This window comes from Buteo buteo, chromosome Z, assembly GCF_964188355.1.
Source record: "Buteo buteo chromosome Z, bButBut1.hap1.1, whole genome shotgun sequence".
Classification (NCBI taxonomy): domain Eukaryota; kingdom Metazoa; phylum Chordata; class Aves; order Accipitriformes; family Accipitridae; genus Buteo; species Buteo buteo.
The window spans coordinates 12,021,755-12,035,526 of NC_134204.1; the positions used below are offsets into that span (position 1 = coordinate 12,021,755).

Genomic DNA, 13,772 nt, shown 5'->3' on the forward strand with positions numbered 1-13,772 from the left:
GGTGTCCAAATCTGTATCACTGATTTGTCGATCCCAGCAGAGGACAAGGCAGCTGGAGGAAGACATGGACAGCCATAACCATGCAGCGCTGCCTCATTTCTGTACAAGTTATGTACGCCCTGCATGCAGTGTTTAGTACTGCAGCCCACATTGGGGCCGTAATGCCTGAGCTGTGAGTGTGGAGCGGGTGGTGCAGGAGGAGCGTGCAGCCCCTACCCCACACGCTCGTGGGCTGCAGTAGGTCTGGGAGCAGCACTGGAGGGAGCAGCACTAGAGCCACCCTGCAGTGAGGCAGGCCTATGGTGGGCTGAAATGCAGCTAGGGACCCCTGGGGATGGCCAGCACTGTCACTGTAGAAAAAGCCATTCAAAGAAACTCTCTAAAACTCCATTTTGGAGTTTTAGAAAGCAGGCATTCTTTATTGCAGCACTGGATGCACAGGGGATAGTTCTTCCTATCATGCATACAGTTACCTACAGCAAGCAAAGCTTATATTGTTCTAATATATACTTATTAATTATATTTCCTGGAATTGTCATACATTTTCATGGTATTTCCCAGAAATCATTTACATAGTGTCCGCCCTTTGGGGCACTTACTATTAAATGGGTCGGTGGTCTTTTGGGGTCTTTGAAACCCTCTGGTGGTCATTTTCTTGGTGTCCGCTAATTGAACTCTCTCTTAAGGCATGTGCAATGTAGGTCATCTCAGGTGGTTCATCTCTTCTTCCTAGTTAGCTGGTCCTGGCAAATTTTAATCACAAAGCTCAACAGAACTTAAGGCTCATTATCTATTTGTGCCTATTGCTTTCTCTACAGAGGGATCTGGACAGGCTGGATCGATGGGCTGAGGCCAATTGTATGGGGTTCAACAAGGCCAAGTGCCGGGTCCTGCCCTTGGGTCACAACAACCCCACGCAGCGCTACAGGCTTGGGGAAGAGTGGCTGGGAAGCTGCCCGGTGGAAAAGGACCTGGGGGTGCTGGTCGACAGCCGGCTGAGTATGAGCCAGCAGTGTGCCCAGGTGGCCAAGAAGGCCAACGGCATCCTGGCCTGTATCAGAAATGGTGTGGCCAGCAGGAGCAGGGAGGTGGTTGTTCCCCTGTACTGGGCACTGGTGAGGCCGCCCCTCGAGTCCTGTGTTCAGTTTTGGGCCCCTCACTGCAGGAAAGACATGGAGGTGCTGGAGTGTGTCCAGAGAAGGGCAACCAAGCTGGTGAGGGGCCTGGAGCACAAGTCTTGTGAGGAGCGGCTGAGGGAGCTGGGGCTGTTTAGTCTGGAGAAGAGGAGGCTGAGGAGAGACCTTATCGCTCTCTACAACTGCCTGAAAGGGGGGTGTAGTGAGGTGGGTGCTGGTCTCTTCTGTCAGATGGCTGGAGGTAGGACGAGAGGAAATGGCCTCAAGTTGCGGCAAGGGAGATTTAGGTTAGATATTAGGAAATTTTTTTTTACTGATAGGGTTGTCTGACATTGGAATAGGCTGCCCAGGGAAGTGGTTGAGTCCCCATCCCTGGAGGTATTCAAAAAGCGCGTAGACAGGGCACTTCAGGACATGGTTTAGTGGGCATGGTTGATGGTTGGACTCGATGATCTTGAAGGTCTTTTCCAACCTAAATGATTCCATGATTCTATGAAACCTCAAGGTCTTCTCGCATACCAGACGATTCAAAGACGCTCAAGCCAGCACAAATTAAGCGCTACAAAATACAATGGAGTCTTTCAGCTCCAGCCTCTACTCCAGGCATCAGCACCCCTCACCCAACCGCCGGCACCCTGGGCTCGGCCCAGGTCCCGAGGGGCCGCGCAGGACCCCCCCCCACCCCCCCTAGCTGGCTGGACCCTGTGAGGGCAGCGGTGACAGACCCACGCTCCCCTGGCTACCGGCCTCGTCCTTCCGTCAGCGGGCCGGGTCCCCCGGTGACAGGACCCAGCCACCCCACGGTGCGGGCCGTGCCGCCCCCAGTGCCGCAGGACCGGGTGCCCCCGGTGACAGGACCCATTCCCGCCCCCCCCCCCCCCGCCACAGGCCGAGCTCCTCCCCCCCCTTCCCAACGCGCCGACACCGCCCAACCCCCACCGCAGGCCGTGCCCCCCACGTGACAGACCCCGGCCCCGCCCCACACCGACTCGACGGCCCCGCCCCCGGCGCGCCAATTCCGGCGGCGGCAGCGGCGCGCGCAGGTGGCGCGTGACGTCAGGCGGTCCCGGAAGGGCAGGAGAGGGGGGGGAAGGGGGGGACGGAGGAGGCGGTCCGGTCCGGTCCGGTCCGGTCCGGTCGGTCCGGTCGGTCGGTCCGTCCGGTGGGTGCCTGCGGGTCCTGTCCCCGGGCCCGGGCCCCGGCCCCGGGTCCCGCCGCTATGACGCTCGCCGTCTTCTTCGGGTGCACCTTCATCGCCTTCGGGCCGGCGCTCGGCCTCTTCCTCTTCACTATCGCCCACGACCCGCTTCGCATCATCATCCTCATCGCCGGGTCAGTCCCGCTCCAGCGCCGGAGGGCACGAGTGCCGTCGCGGCTACTGGTGTGGGCGTGATTGGGGCGCTGGGACAGGTACCGGTACTGGTGTACAGCACTGTCGGTGCTGGTACCGGTATGCGCCTGACGGGGCGCTGGTACCAGTATGGGCGTGAGAGGGACGCTGGTGCTGGTGTCGGTGCTGGTACCAGTATGGGTGTGACAGGGGTGGTAGTACCAGTGCCGGTGCTGGTACCACTATGGGAGCGGCAGGGGTGCTGGTACCAGTGCCGGTGCTGGTACCACTATGGGAGTGGCAGGGGTGCTGGTACCAGTGCCGGTGCTAGTACCGCTATGGGAGTGACAGGGGTGCTGGTATCAGTGTGGGTGCTGGTACTGGTATGGGTGTGACAGGGGTGGTAGTACCAGTGCTGGTGCTGGTACTAGTATGGAAGTGGCAGGGGTGCTGGTATCAGTGTGGGTGCTGGTACCAGTATGGAAGTGGCAGGGGTGCTGGTACCAGTGCGGGTGCTGGTACCACTATGGGAGTGACAGGGGTGCTGGTATCAGTGTGGGTGCTGGTACTGGTATGGGTATGACAGGGCTGCTGGCACCAGTGCCAGTGCTGGTACCAGTGTGGGTGTGACAGGGGTGCTGGTACCAGTGCGGGTGCTGGTACTGGAATGGGTGTGACAGGGGTGGTAGTACCAGTGCTGGTGCTGGTACTAGTATGGAAGTGGCAGGGGTGCTGGTATCAGTGTGGGTGCTGGTACCAGTATGGAAGTGGCAGGGGTGCTGGTACCAGTGTGGGTGCTGGTACTGGTATGGGTGTGACAGGGGCGCTGCTTCTAGTGCAGAGCTGGTACCAGTATGGGTGTGACAGGAGCACTGGTAGCCATGCTGGTACCGGTGTGGATGTGACAGGGGTGCTGGCACCAGTGCCGGTGCTGGTACCAGTGCGGGTGTGACAGGGCTGCTGGTAGCAGTGCCAGTGGTGGTACCGGTATGGGTATGACAGGGACGCTGTTACCAGTATGGGTGTGGTGAGATGCTGGTAGCAGTATGGGTGTGAAAGGGGTGCTGGTACCAGTGCTGGTGCTACTACTGGTGTGGGTGTGACAGGGCTCTGGTACCAGTGCTGGTGCTGGTACTGGTGTGGACGTGACAGGAGCACTGGTATCAGTGCCTGTGCTGGTACTGGTATGGTTGTGATAGGCACGCTGCTTGCGGTACTGAAGCTGGTACCAGTATGGGTGTGACAGGAGCACTGGCAGCAGTGCCAGTACTGGTACCGGCATGGGTGTGACAGGGGTGCTGGCACCAGTACCAGTGCTGGTACCGGTATGGGCATGAAATGGGCGCTGCTACCAGTGCAAGTTCTTGTATTGGCATGGGTGTGATGAGGCGCTGGTAGCAGTTTCAGCATGGTAGGAACGCTGGTATCAGTAGGGGTATGACAGGTGCTGGTAGCAGTGCCAGTGGTAGTATTGTTGTGGGCGTGTCAGGGGTGCTGGTACCAGTGCCAGTGCTGGTACTGGTATGGGCATGACAGGGGCACTGTTACTGGTGCCAGTGCTGGTAATGTTATGGGCGTGACAGGGGTGGTGGCACCAGTTCCAGTGCCGGTATGGGTACAGGCATGACAGGGGCGCTGGTACCAGTATGCATCTCGTGAGGTGCTGGTGCCACTAAGGGTGTGACAGGATCGCTGGTACCAGTGCCGGCGCTGGTAGCAGTATGGGCATGACAGGGGCACTGTACAGGCTTGGTGTGATGAGATGCTGCTACCGGTATGGGTGTGACAGGTGCTTGTACAAGTTCCAGTGCTGGTACCACTATGGGCGTGACAAGGGTGCTGGTCCCAGTGCTGGTGCTGGTATTGGTACGGGTGTGAGAGGGGCCCTGGTAGCAGTGACAGCGCTTGGAGCAGTATGGGCGTGACAGGAGAACTGTTAAGTGTATGGGTGTGACAGGGGCACTGTTACCAGTAGGGGTGTGACAAGGGAACGTAGCATCCAGAGATGAGGAAAAGGCCAAGGTACTTAATACCTTCTTTGCCTCAGTCTTTAATAGGGACACCAGTTACCCTCAGGGTACTCCACCCCCTGAGCTGGAAGGTAAGGATGAAGAGAAGAACATACGCCCCTTAATCCAGGAGGAAATAGTTAGTGACCTACTACGCCATCTGGACACTCACAAATCTATGGGACCTGATGGGATCCATCCAAGAGTACTGAGGATCAGCATTCCTGGTCAACAGGGGAGGTCCCAGAGGACTGGAGGCTTGCCAGTGTGACTCCCATTTACAAGAAGGGTTGGAGGGAGGATCCACGGAACTACAGGCCTGTCAGCCTGACCTCGGTACCGGGGAAGATTAAGGAAGTTTGCCTTGAGAGCACTCACATGGCAAGTCCAGGACAAGCAGGGGATCAGGCCCAGTCAGCATGGGTTTAGGAAAGGCAGGTCCTGCTTGACCAACCTGATCTCCTTCTATGACCGGGTGACCCGCCTAGTGGATGAGGGGAAGGCTGTGGATGTTATCTACCTTGACTTCAGCAAGGCCTCTGACACTGTCTCTCATGGCATACTCCTTGAGAAGCTGGCGTCTCGTGGCTTGGACAAGTGTACTCTTCGCTGGGTGAAAAACTGGCCGGATGGACGAGCCCAGAGGGTTGTGGTGAATGGGGTGAAATCCAGCTGGCGGCCAGTCACAAGTGGTGTTCCTCAGGGCTCGGTGTTGGGCCCCGTTCTGTTTAATATCTTTATCGATGATTTGGATGAGGGGATTGAGTGCACCCTCAGCAAGTTTGCAGATGACACCAAGTTGGGAGGGAGGGTTGATCTGCTTGAGGGTAGGGAGGGTCTACAGAAGGATCTGGACAGGCTGGATCAATGGGCTGAGGCCAATCGTATGAAGTTCAACAAGGCCAAGTGCCGGGTCCTGCACTTGGGTCACAACCACCCCACACAGCGCTACAGGCTTGGGGAAGAGTGGCTGGAAAGCTGCCCAGTGGAAAAGGACCTGGGGGTGCTGGTCGACAGCCGGCTGAATATGAGCCAGCAGTGTGCCCAGGTGGCCAAGAAGGCCAACGGCATCCTGGCCTGTATCAGAAATGGTGTGGCCAGCAGGAGCAGGGAGGTGGTTGTTCCCCTGTACTGGGCACTGGTGAGGCCGCCCCTCGAGTCCTGTGTTCAGTTTTGGGCCCCTCACTGCAGGAAAGACATGGAGGTGCTGGAGCGTGTCCAGAGAAGGGCAACCAAGCTGGTGAGGGGCCTGGAGCACAAGTCTTGTGAGGAGCGGCTGAGGGAGCTGGGGCTGTTTAGTCTGGAGAAGAGGAGGCTGAGGAGAGACCTTATCGCTCTCTACAGCTACCTGAAGGGGGGTTGTAGTGAGGTGGGTGCTGGTCTCTTCTGTCAGGTGGCTGGAGGTAGGATGAGAGGAAATGGCCTCAAGTTGAGGCAAGGGAGATTTAGGTTAGATATTAGGAAATTTTTTTTTGCTGAGAGGGTTGTCAGACATTGGACCAGGACGCCCAGGGAAGTGGTTGAGTCACTATCCCTGGAGGTATTAAAAAAGTGAGTAGACAGGGTACTTCAGGACATGGTTTAGTGGGCATGGTTGATGGTTGGACTCAATGATCTTGAAGGTCTTTTCCAACCTAAATGATTCTATGATTCTATGATTCTAAGATGCTGGTACCAGTATGGGTGTGACAGGCACACAAGTGCCATTGCTGGTACTGGTGTCAGGATGACAGGGGCACTGTAGCCAGTGCCCATCCTGGTACCGGTATGGGTGTGATGAGGCATTGGTAGCAGTATGGGTGTGACAGGGACGCTGGTACCAGTATGGGTATGGCAGAGGTGCTGGTACCAGTGCCAGTGCTCGTACCAGTGTGGTGTGACAGAGGTGCAGGTACCAGTGCCGATGCTGGTACCAGTACGGGTGTGACAGGGACGCTGGTGCCAGTGGCTGTGCTGGCACTAGTATGGGCCTGAAAAGGGTCCTGGTATCAGTGCTGGTACTGGTATGGCTGTGATAGGGGCACTGGTACCAGTGCTGGTGGTGGTACTGGTACGGGTGTGACAGGGCACTGTTACCAGCACAAGTACTGGTACTGGTATGGGTGTGATGACATGCTGGCACCAGTATGGAGCTGTGTCCTGGATTTGGCTGAGATAGAGTTAATTTTCTTCCTATTAGCTGGTATAGTGCTACGTTCTGGGTTCTGTCTGTGAAGAATGTTGATAACACACTGATGTTTTAAGTTGTTGCGAAGTGGTGTTTCACTAAGTCAAGGATTTTTCAGCTTCTCATGCCCAGCCAGCAAGAAGGCTGGAGGGGCACAAGAAGTTGGGAGGAGACACAGCCAGGGCAGCTCACCCAAATTGGCCAATGTGGTATTCCATACCATGTGACACCATGCCTAGTACATCAACTGGGGGAACTGGGGCTTTGGGGAATCGCCACTGAGGGACTAATGGGGCGTTGATCAGCGGGTGGTGAGCAATTGCATTGTGCATCACTTGTATATACCAATCCTTTTATTATTATTACTATTGTCATTTTATTACTGCTATTATTATTATTATTTTATTTTCTGTTCTATTAAGCTGGTCTTATGTCAACCCGTGAGTTTTACCTTTTTTTTCTGATTCTTCCCCCCATCCCACTGGATGGGCAGGGAGTGAGTGAGTGTCTGTGTGGTGCTTCATGGCTGGCTGGAGTTAAGCCACAACAGCATGACAGGGGCACCACTACAAGTATTGGCGTGACAGGGGCGCTGGTGCCAGTGCCAGTGCTGGTACCAGTATGGAAGTGACAAGGGTGCTGGTATCAGTGCGGATGCTGGTATTGGTATGGGTGTGATAGGGGCACTGTAGCCAGTATGGGTGTGATGAGATGCTGGTACCCGTATGGGTGTGACAGGGATGCTGATACCAGTGCCAGTACTGGTATTGGTATAGGCGTGACAGGGGCGTTGGTACCAGTGCTGGTGCTGGTAGCAGTATGGGTGTGATAGGGGCACTGGTACCAGTGCCTGTGCTGGTACTGGTATGGGTGTGACAGGGGTGCTGCTTTCACTACTGGAGGTGGTACCAGTATGGGTGTGACAGGAGCACTGGTAGCAGTGCCAGTGCTGGTACCAGCATGGGCGTGACAGGGGTGCTGGCACCAGTGCCGGTGCTGGTAACAGCATGACAGAAGCGCTGGTACTAGTGCAATTACTGGTATTGATATGGGTGTGAAAGGATTGCTGGTACCAGTGCTGATGCTGGTACCGGTATGGGCATGATAGGAGCACTGGCACTAGTGCTGGTGCAGGTACTGGTATGGGTGTGACAGGAGTACTGGGAACAGTGGCAGTGTTGCTACTGGTAGCGGTATGGGCGTGACAGGATCACTGGTGCCAGTGCCAGTGCTGATACCAGTATGGGTCTGTCAGGGTGCTGGTAACATTGCCGGTCCTGGTGCCAGTATGGTCATGATAGGGGCACTGTTACCACTATGGGGTTGAAAGGAGCGCTCCTGTCAGTATGGGTGGGACAGGAGCACTGCTTCCAGTGCCTGTGCTTGTACCGGTATGGGCATTACAGGGGCACTGCTACCAGTTCCAGTGCTGGTACTGGCATGGGCATGATAGGGGTGCTGCTACCCCTGCCAGTGTTAGTACCAGTATGGGTGTGATGAAGCCCTGGTACCAGTATGGACATGACAGGGGTGCTGGTACCAGTGTGGGCATGATGAGGCTCTCTAACCAGTATGGGTGTGACAGGAGCGCTGGTACCAGTGCCGGTGCTGGGACTGGTATGGGCATGACAGGGGTGCTGGTACCAGTATAGGTTTGATGAGGCACTGGTACTGGTGTGGGCATGACAGGGGTGCTGTTACCAGCATGGATTTCACAGAGATGTGACTGGTACTGGCAGAGGCACAATGCGGGGACCAGTACTGGTACCATTGTGGGTACCACAGGGGCACCCATACCAGTACTCAGAGTGGTGCTGTTGCTTGGATGGCAGGGGCACCAGTGTTGTTTCTCTTACTGGTGCAGCCATGGATACATTAGGGACACCTGTAGCCATACTGGTGCTCATGGTCATGGCAGGAGCACTAGTCCTGGTCCTCATAGCCCTGTGACAGTGACATGGGCACCAGTATGCCTACTTGTACTGGTACAATTGCAGGTACAGCAGGAGTACAAGTACTTGTAGTGGTACCATTGTGGGCATGACAGGGGCACCAGTACTGGTACTTGTACTGGTGCCATTCTTTGCACAACAGGGGCACCAGTACTGGTATTGTACTGGTACCATTGTGGTGTGGTGTGGGCATGATGGGGAAGACACTGGTATTGGTAACAGCATGGGATCAGTGGCGCACTGGTACCAGTACCAGTGCAGGGTTGGTCGTGGTACTGCTGCGTATGTGCAGCAGGGGCACTGGTACCAGTACCACTGTGGGATCAGTAGGATATGGTACTGGAACTGGTACTGGCATGGATATGAGCCTGGTACTGGTGCTGGTGTGGGCACAGCTGGGGCACTGGTGCCAGTTCTTGTTACCAGCGGAGGAGGAGTGCAGGCGCAGCAGCGGTACCAGTACGGGCACTACCTGCCCAGCACTGGTAACAGAACAGTGCTGGTACTGGTAGGAGAGTGGGCAAGGCTGGGGCACAGCTGCCAGTGGCAGTACCAACATAAAGGGGTGCAGGTGTAGTGCCAACGGGCACAGGCATGGCACCAGCACTGGTCCTGGCACAGCACCGGTGCCAGCAGGCACTTTCTCTCTTGCAGGGCTTTCTTCTGGCTGGTGTCACTGCTGCTCTCCTCCCTCATCTGGTTTATTGCGGTTAAAGCCAGCAACCCCCAGGATGAGCCATTGCAGAAGGGGCTCTTGATATTTGGGGTGATGTTCTCTGTGCTGCTGCAGGAGGCCTTCCGCTTCCTCTACTACAAGCTCCTCAGGTAAGGGCATCTCCCACCCTGCTCCAGCACCGCTGGATGGTCCTGGCTGTGGTAGGTGCCAGATTCTGGCTGGGAGCTCCTCGGGTGGGGGGGATGCCAAGTGGTGCACCAAGCCACCTCAGTCCTTGCTGGGAGTGTGTGAATGGTACCTGTGTCGATATGTTGACCTCAAGTGGGTCTCAGGGTTGTGGAGCAGAGCAGCCCTAAGGTCTGGAGGACCCAGGGCTGAGGTGGCTGGTAGCGTCTCCCTGAATTCGGGACAGGTAGGCTGTGGGTTTGGGCTGCTCCAGGACATGTTACATCCTCTCTGCCCTCATGACTAGCACCAGCAGTGCTCCCGCAGCTTGGGGGGATGCCGGGGGGGGGGAACACCAGGCACTGGGAAATGCCCACTTTGCCATGGGGTGGGCAGACGAGGGTTTGGGATCTGCCCTCGCCTCCTGGCAAGTCTTGTTCCTTTCTTAGGGACGGTTTTATGTGAGCAGGCACAGCTGAAGGTGGTTTTGGGGCTCTGTGGGGTGGCACATCACCACTAGCCCTGTCTTCAGTGCCCTGGCCAGCCCAGGGCAAAGTCTTGGCGCAGCCTCAGCACCTCCCGGCCTCCCTGGTGCCGCCGGCCCGGAGCGTGGGGGCTTATGCTGCCTGCTGGGCAAGCACATGCTGCACCTTGTCCTGCGTTGGGACAGATGGACGCTGTGCTGGGGCTGGGCAGGCAGACGAGGGGAGGCAATGCTGGCGTCAGGTGGCTTGGTCTTTGGCGAGGGTCTGGGGGAAGGCTGGCCGGGGCTGGGTGTGCAGGCTCGCACCGCTCGCTGCCGCAGGGCACTGCCGGAGGTGGGCAGGCAGAGGGTAGCAGAGCTCCGCGGAGCAGCCTCTTAACACAAACCACCGCATTTCTTTTGCTCTGCGGATCTCTGGTTGCAAGCGTTGCTGTCCTGCCCGGGTTGAGGAGCTGTCTGGTGTCCTCCTCACCTGCCATACCTCTAGCTGCTAAAAATTATGGAGCCCCCCTCTCCCAGTTTCTGGCCCACAGAATTTTTCTAGCTCTTTCAGCTCTTTCTGCACACCCTCCGTTTTTTTTCAGCGTCTTCTAAGAGTATGAATGCGGAGATCAGGTACACCCTCCCGGCATGCACCTCCCATGCCTGCACTGGGGATGTTTTCCACGCGGGGGTGCTGCTTGCTTTGCACCCGATTTTCTGCTCACCCCAGCCCTGCTCTGCGGGGCTGGCTGGCACTCACATTCCTCTGAGGAAAATCTTTCTGATGTGGTTTCGCATGGTTTTCACATGCGTCGTTTGTCTGGTGGTTCAGGGTGGTCACGCGGATGCTCTCCATGGTGGGTGTTGCAGCTCGGTGATGCGGAGGTTACCAGGAGGGTGGGATGGTGCAGAGTGAGACCCCAGTCCCATCTGCTCCATCCTGGTGCTGCACCATGCCTCAGGAGGTGGTCGGGCTTTGCCGGGCTCCAGCATGCTCTCACCCCACAGGAAGGCCATCGAGGGGCTGGTGGCCCTCAGCGAGGACGGCTGCTCCCCCATTTCCATCCAGCAAATGGCATACGGTAAGTGCTGCACAAAGTGGGGCACCCCAACTAAGGGGCCAAGGGAAAGCCCGGGCAGGGGTGGCCATGCTGCTGGACGAAAGGGAGGTTTCTCATGCCGAAGCTGGCTGGGAGATGCCTGGGGTGGCCCTGGGAGGCTCAGGACCTGATGGTGTCCCTGTCCCGGCAGTGGCTGGCGTGGGCTTTGGCCTCATGAGTGGCGCCTTCTCCATGATCAACCTCCTGGCAGACGCGTTAGGGCCCGGTATTGTGGGCATCCATGGGGACTCGCAGCTCTACTTCCTGACCTCAGGTGAGTGACCAGCACCCTTTGCTCCTGTCTCTGCCCCACCACAGAGGTGGCAGACACAGGGCAGCTGGAGTCTCCCCTCCATGCTATCCCCTCCATGCTGCACCCTCTACGCATCTAGGCCCCTTACAGTCCCCTGTCACCTCTCTCTGTGCCAACCCTTCTTTCTGTTCCCCATGACCCTCCCTGTTCCTCTCCTCCATCCCTCCCACACTTGGGGTCTGCGCCAGCACCTCCCAGTCTGCACCACTGGCCAGCACCACTGGCCCAGCAGTGACCCTGCTCCCCTTTCCCAGCTCCTCTCCATCCCTCCGTGAGCCTGCAGGCCAGGTCAGGGCAGGTGGTTCCTTGGTGACACCCCTCTGCTGCTCCCTGCAGCTTTTATGACCATGGTGCTGATTTTCCTTCACACCTTCTGGGGGATCCTGTTCTTCCATGGATGTGAGCATCGGCGCTGGTGGGAGATCATGGCAGTTGTCGTCATGCACCTCGCTGTTTCCGGCTCGGTGAGTAGCTGGGAGCAGAGCTCCGTGCGGGGACCTATATTCGGGGATGGCTGTGGTGCATACTGGTCCCTGTGTCAGGGGGGGAACAGCCTTTGGCACTAGCAAAATGGTTGCGTTTGGGGGACTTGCAGCTGGTCCTTCACAAACCACATCCTGGAGCTGGTGTCCCCTGTCCTGTTCTGCTCATTGAGGTGGTGGTGCTGCCACCCATCCTGTCCCTGTCCTCTCCTGCCTGCTCACCCCTCTCCTCTCCCCACTCTCTCTCCAGACGTTTTGCAACCCCCTGTACGTGGGCAGCCTAGTGCCCTCCTACCTGCTGATGGCTGCTGCCGCTGCCTGGGCTTACCTGCTCTCAGGGGGATCTGCCCAGAACCTGTGGCGCTTCCTGCTCTGTAAGTCCTGTTCCATAAAGGGAATGGGGGACCCTGTGGGTCCCTCTGGGTACCAGGACCGGTGCTGGGATGGGGAGGGGGTATCCCCAGGGCTGGAACAAGGTCATCATCCCCTTGGCTGCCAGACTGGAGGAGAAGCTGGGTTTTGGGGTTGTGGTCTGGTTGTTGCCTCTCCTGGGAGAAGTGGATGGGGTAAGGAGTCTGAAAACTACCTCCTCTCCTCTTGGTGCCCGCAGGTCTACGGAGTGGAGCCAGCCCCCAGCCGCGATCCTGAGACCCTGCAGGATGTTCCTGTCCCCAGCCACCCCAGCCCTCCCCTCCATACTGGCAGCAAGAGTGGCTGTCAACTTCTCTGCAATATCTTTTCTCCTGGACTGGAGGACTCTGGCCAGTCCTGGTGGGGCAGGCGCTGGGGTCCAGCTGTGGCAGCCAGCCAACCTGTGTGGCTGGGGCTGGCTTGCTCCAACGCCCCTTTGGAGCCCCTGGAGAACAGCTCAGTTTTGGGGGACCTGGCTTTGCTGGCCCTGTCATGAGCTGAGCTCCAGTTAGCCTGCCTGGGAAGGATGCTACCTTGGACTGCCGGAGGCCTGAGCCCAAAGAAACCCATTGCTTCTCCCCCTGCTGCAGAAGATATGCCATCCCCTGTGCCAGGCGGGGGCTCGCATTGCCTCCTCACCACAGGGTGGAGGAAGCGGCTTTGCAAAGTGCTGCTGTGCTCGGGGTCGGGGCTGACTGCTGTGGTGCTACTTTCTCCGCCTCGTTGCCCAGCCTTGCTGCCCTGGGAGCCATGGCCCCAGTGCTGGACTGCAGTCGCTGCAGTGAGCCAGCATCCTGGTGCAGGGAGGATGGTGCTGGGGGACCTGAGGGGCCCGACAGGACCCAGGACAGGGAAAAGATGGTACCCAAAGGGCCCAGCGGACATGGAGGGAGGTGGAGAGCTCTGGAGGAGATGCAGCCCCGCAGCTGGTGCCGGCACAGCTTGGGAAGGGGGTTCAAGGGGCCATTCTCTTGGATCATTGCCCTCTCCTGCACTTGGAGAGGGATTTTCAGGGGGGCACCAGCCCTGATGCTGTGCCACAGGGCTATGATGGAGAAACTGCCATTGGGCTCAGGGCTGAGAAGGCCGTTTTATCCACAGTGGGCTTTTATACCAATAAAAAATATAACAGACAAGCAGGGCTGTGTGCGATCAGCAGCACTGCTCTCATGAGGAGGGTGCAAGCACTCTGCAGCAGTGGTGGCAGTGGCTTGTGCTGGTGTGACTGGGGGTGGGGGGGGGTCTAGCTGTTGCAGACCCCAGTTGCCTGGAGGTCTTGCTCTTTCTTTGTCCATCCTAACAGACTGGGCTCTAGTTTTATTGCTTAGGGGTGGAGGCTGCTGAGCTGGACACCTGCAGGTTCCTCTCCTGTCCCAGACCTGGCCCATTTCTCTTGGTTTTGGCATGGCCATAGAGCACCCTGGGGCTTTCCTTCAGCTGCACTGGACCCACCAGGAAAGGTGGGAGGCAGCCATAGATCTAGGATCACTCTAGCTACAGTAGAGGTGGAGGGGCGCTGGGTGGGGACTGGCCAGCAAGGAAGTGGTGGCTCTGCCACCTTCAGC

At 57.6% G+C, this 13,772-nt stretch overlaps 1 protein-coding gene across 1 annotated transcript; it reads left to right on the forward strand.

Moving 5' to 3' along the window:
* The first annotated feature begins 2,241 nt into the window (after nt 1-2,241).
* LOC142026643 (gamma-secretase subunit Aph-1b-like) lies at nt 2,242-13,343 on the forward strand. The gene is made up of 7 exons (XM_075019844.1): nt 2,242-2,468; nt 9,249-9,419; nt 10,910-10,983; nt 11,153-11,275; nt 11,651-11,778; nt 12,047-12,170; nt 12,407-13,343. Exons 1-7 carry the CDS (start codon nt 2,356-2,358, stop codon nt 12,442-12,444), a joined length of 771 nt encoding a protein of 256 aa, XP_074875945.1. The 5' UTR covers nt 2,242-2,355; the 3' UTR covers nt 12,445-13,343.
* The last annotated feature ends 429 nt before the right edge of the window (nt 13,344-13,772 follow it).

Excerpts from the sequence above, each read along its gene's own strand:
- LOC142026643 (XM_075019844.1), top strand. The coding sequence starts at position 2,356 with ATGACGCTCGCCGTCTTCTTCGGGTGCACCTTCATCGCCTTCGGGCCG. Across the intron at positions 2,469-9,248 it reads ATCATCATCCTCATCGCCGG|GGCTTTCTTCTGGCTGGTGT; the intron begins GTCAGTCCCGCT and ends TCTCTCTTGCAG. Across the intron at positions 11,779-12,046 it reads ACCTCGCTGTTTCCGGCTCG|ACGTTTTGCAACCCCCTGTA; the intron begins GTGAGTAGCTGG and ends CTCTCTCTCCAG.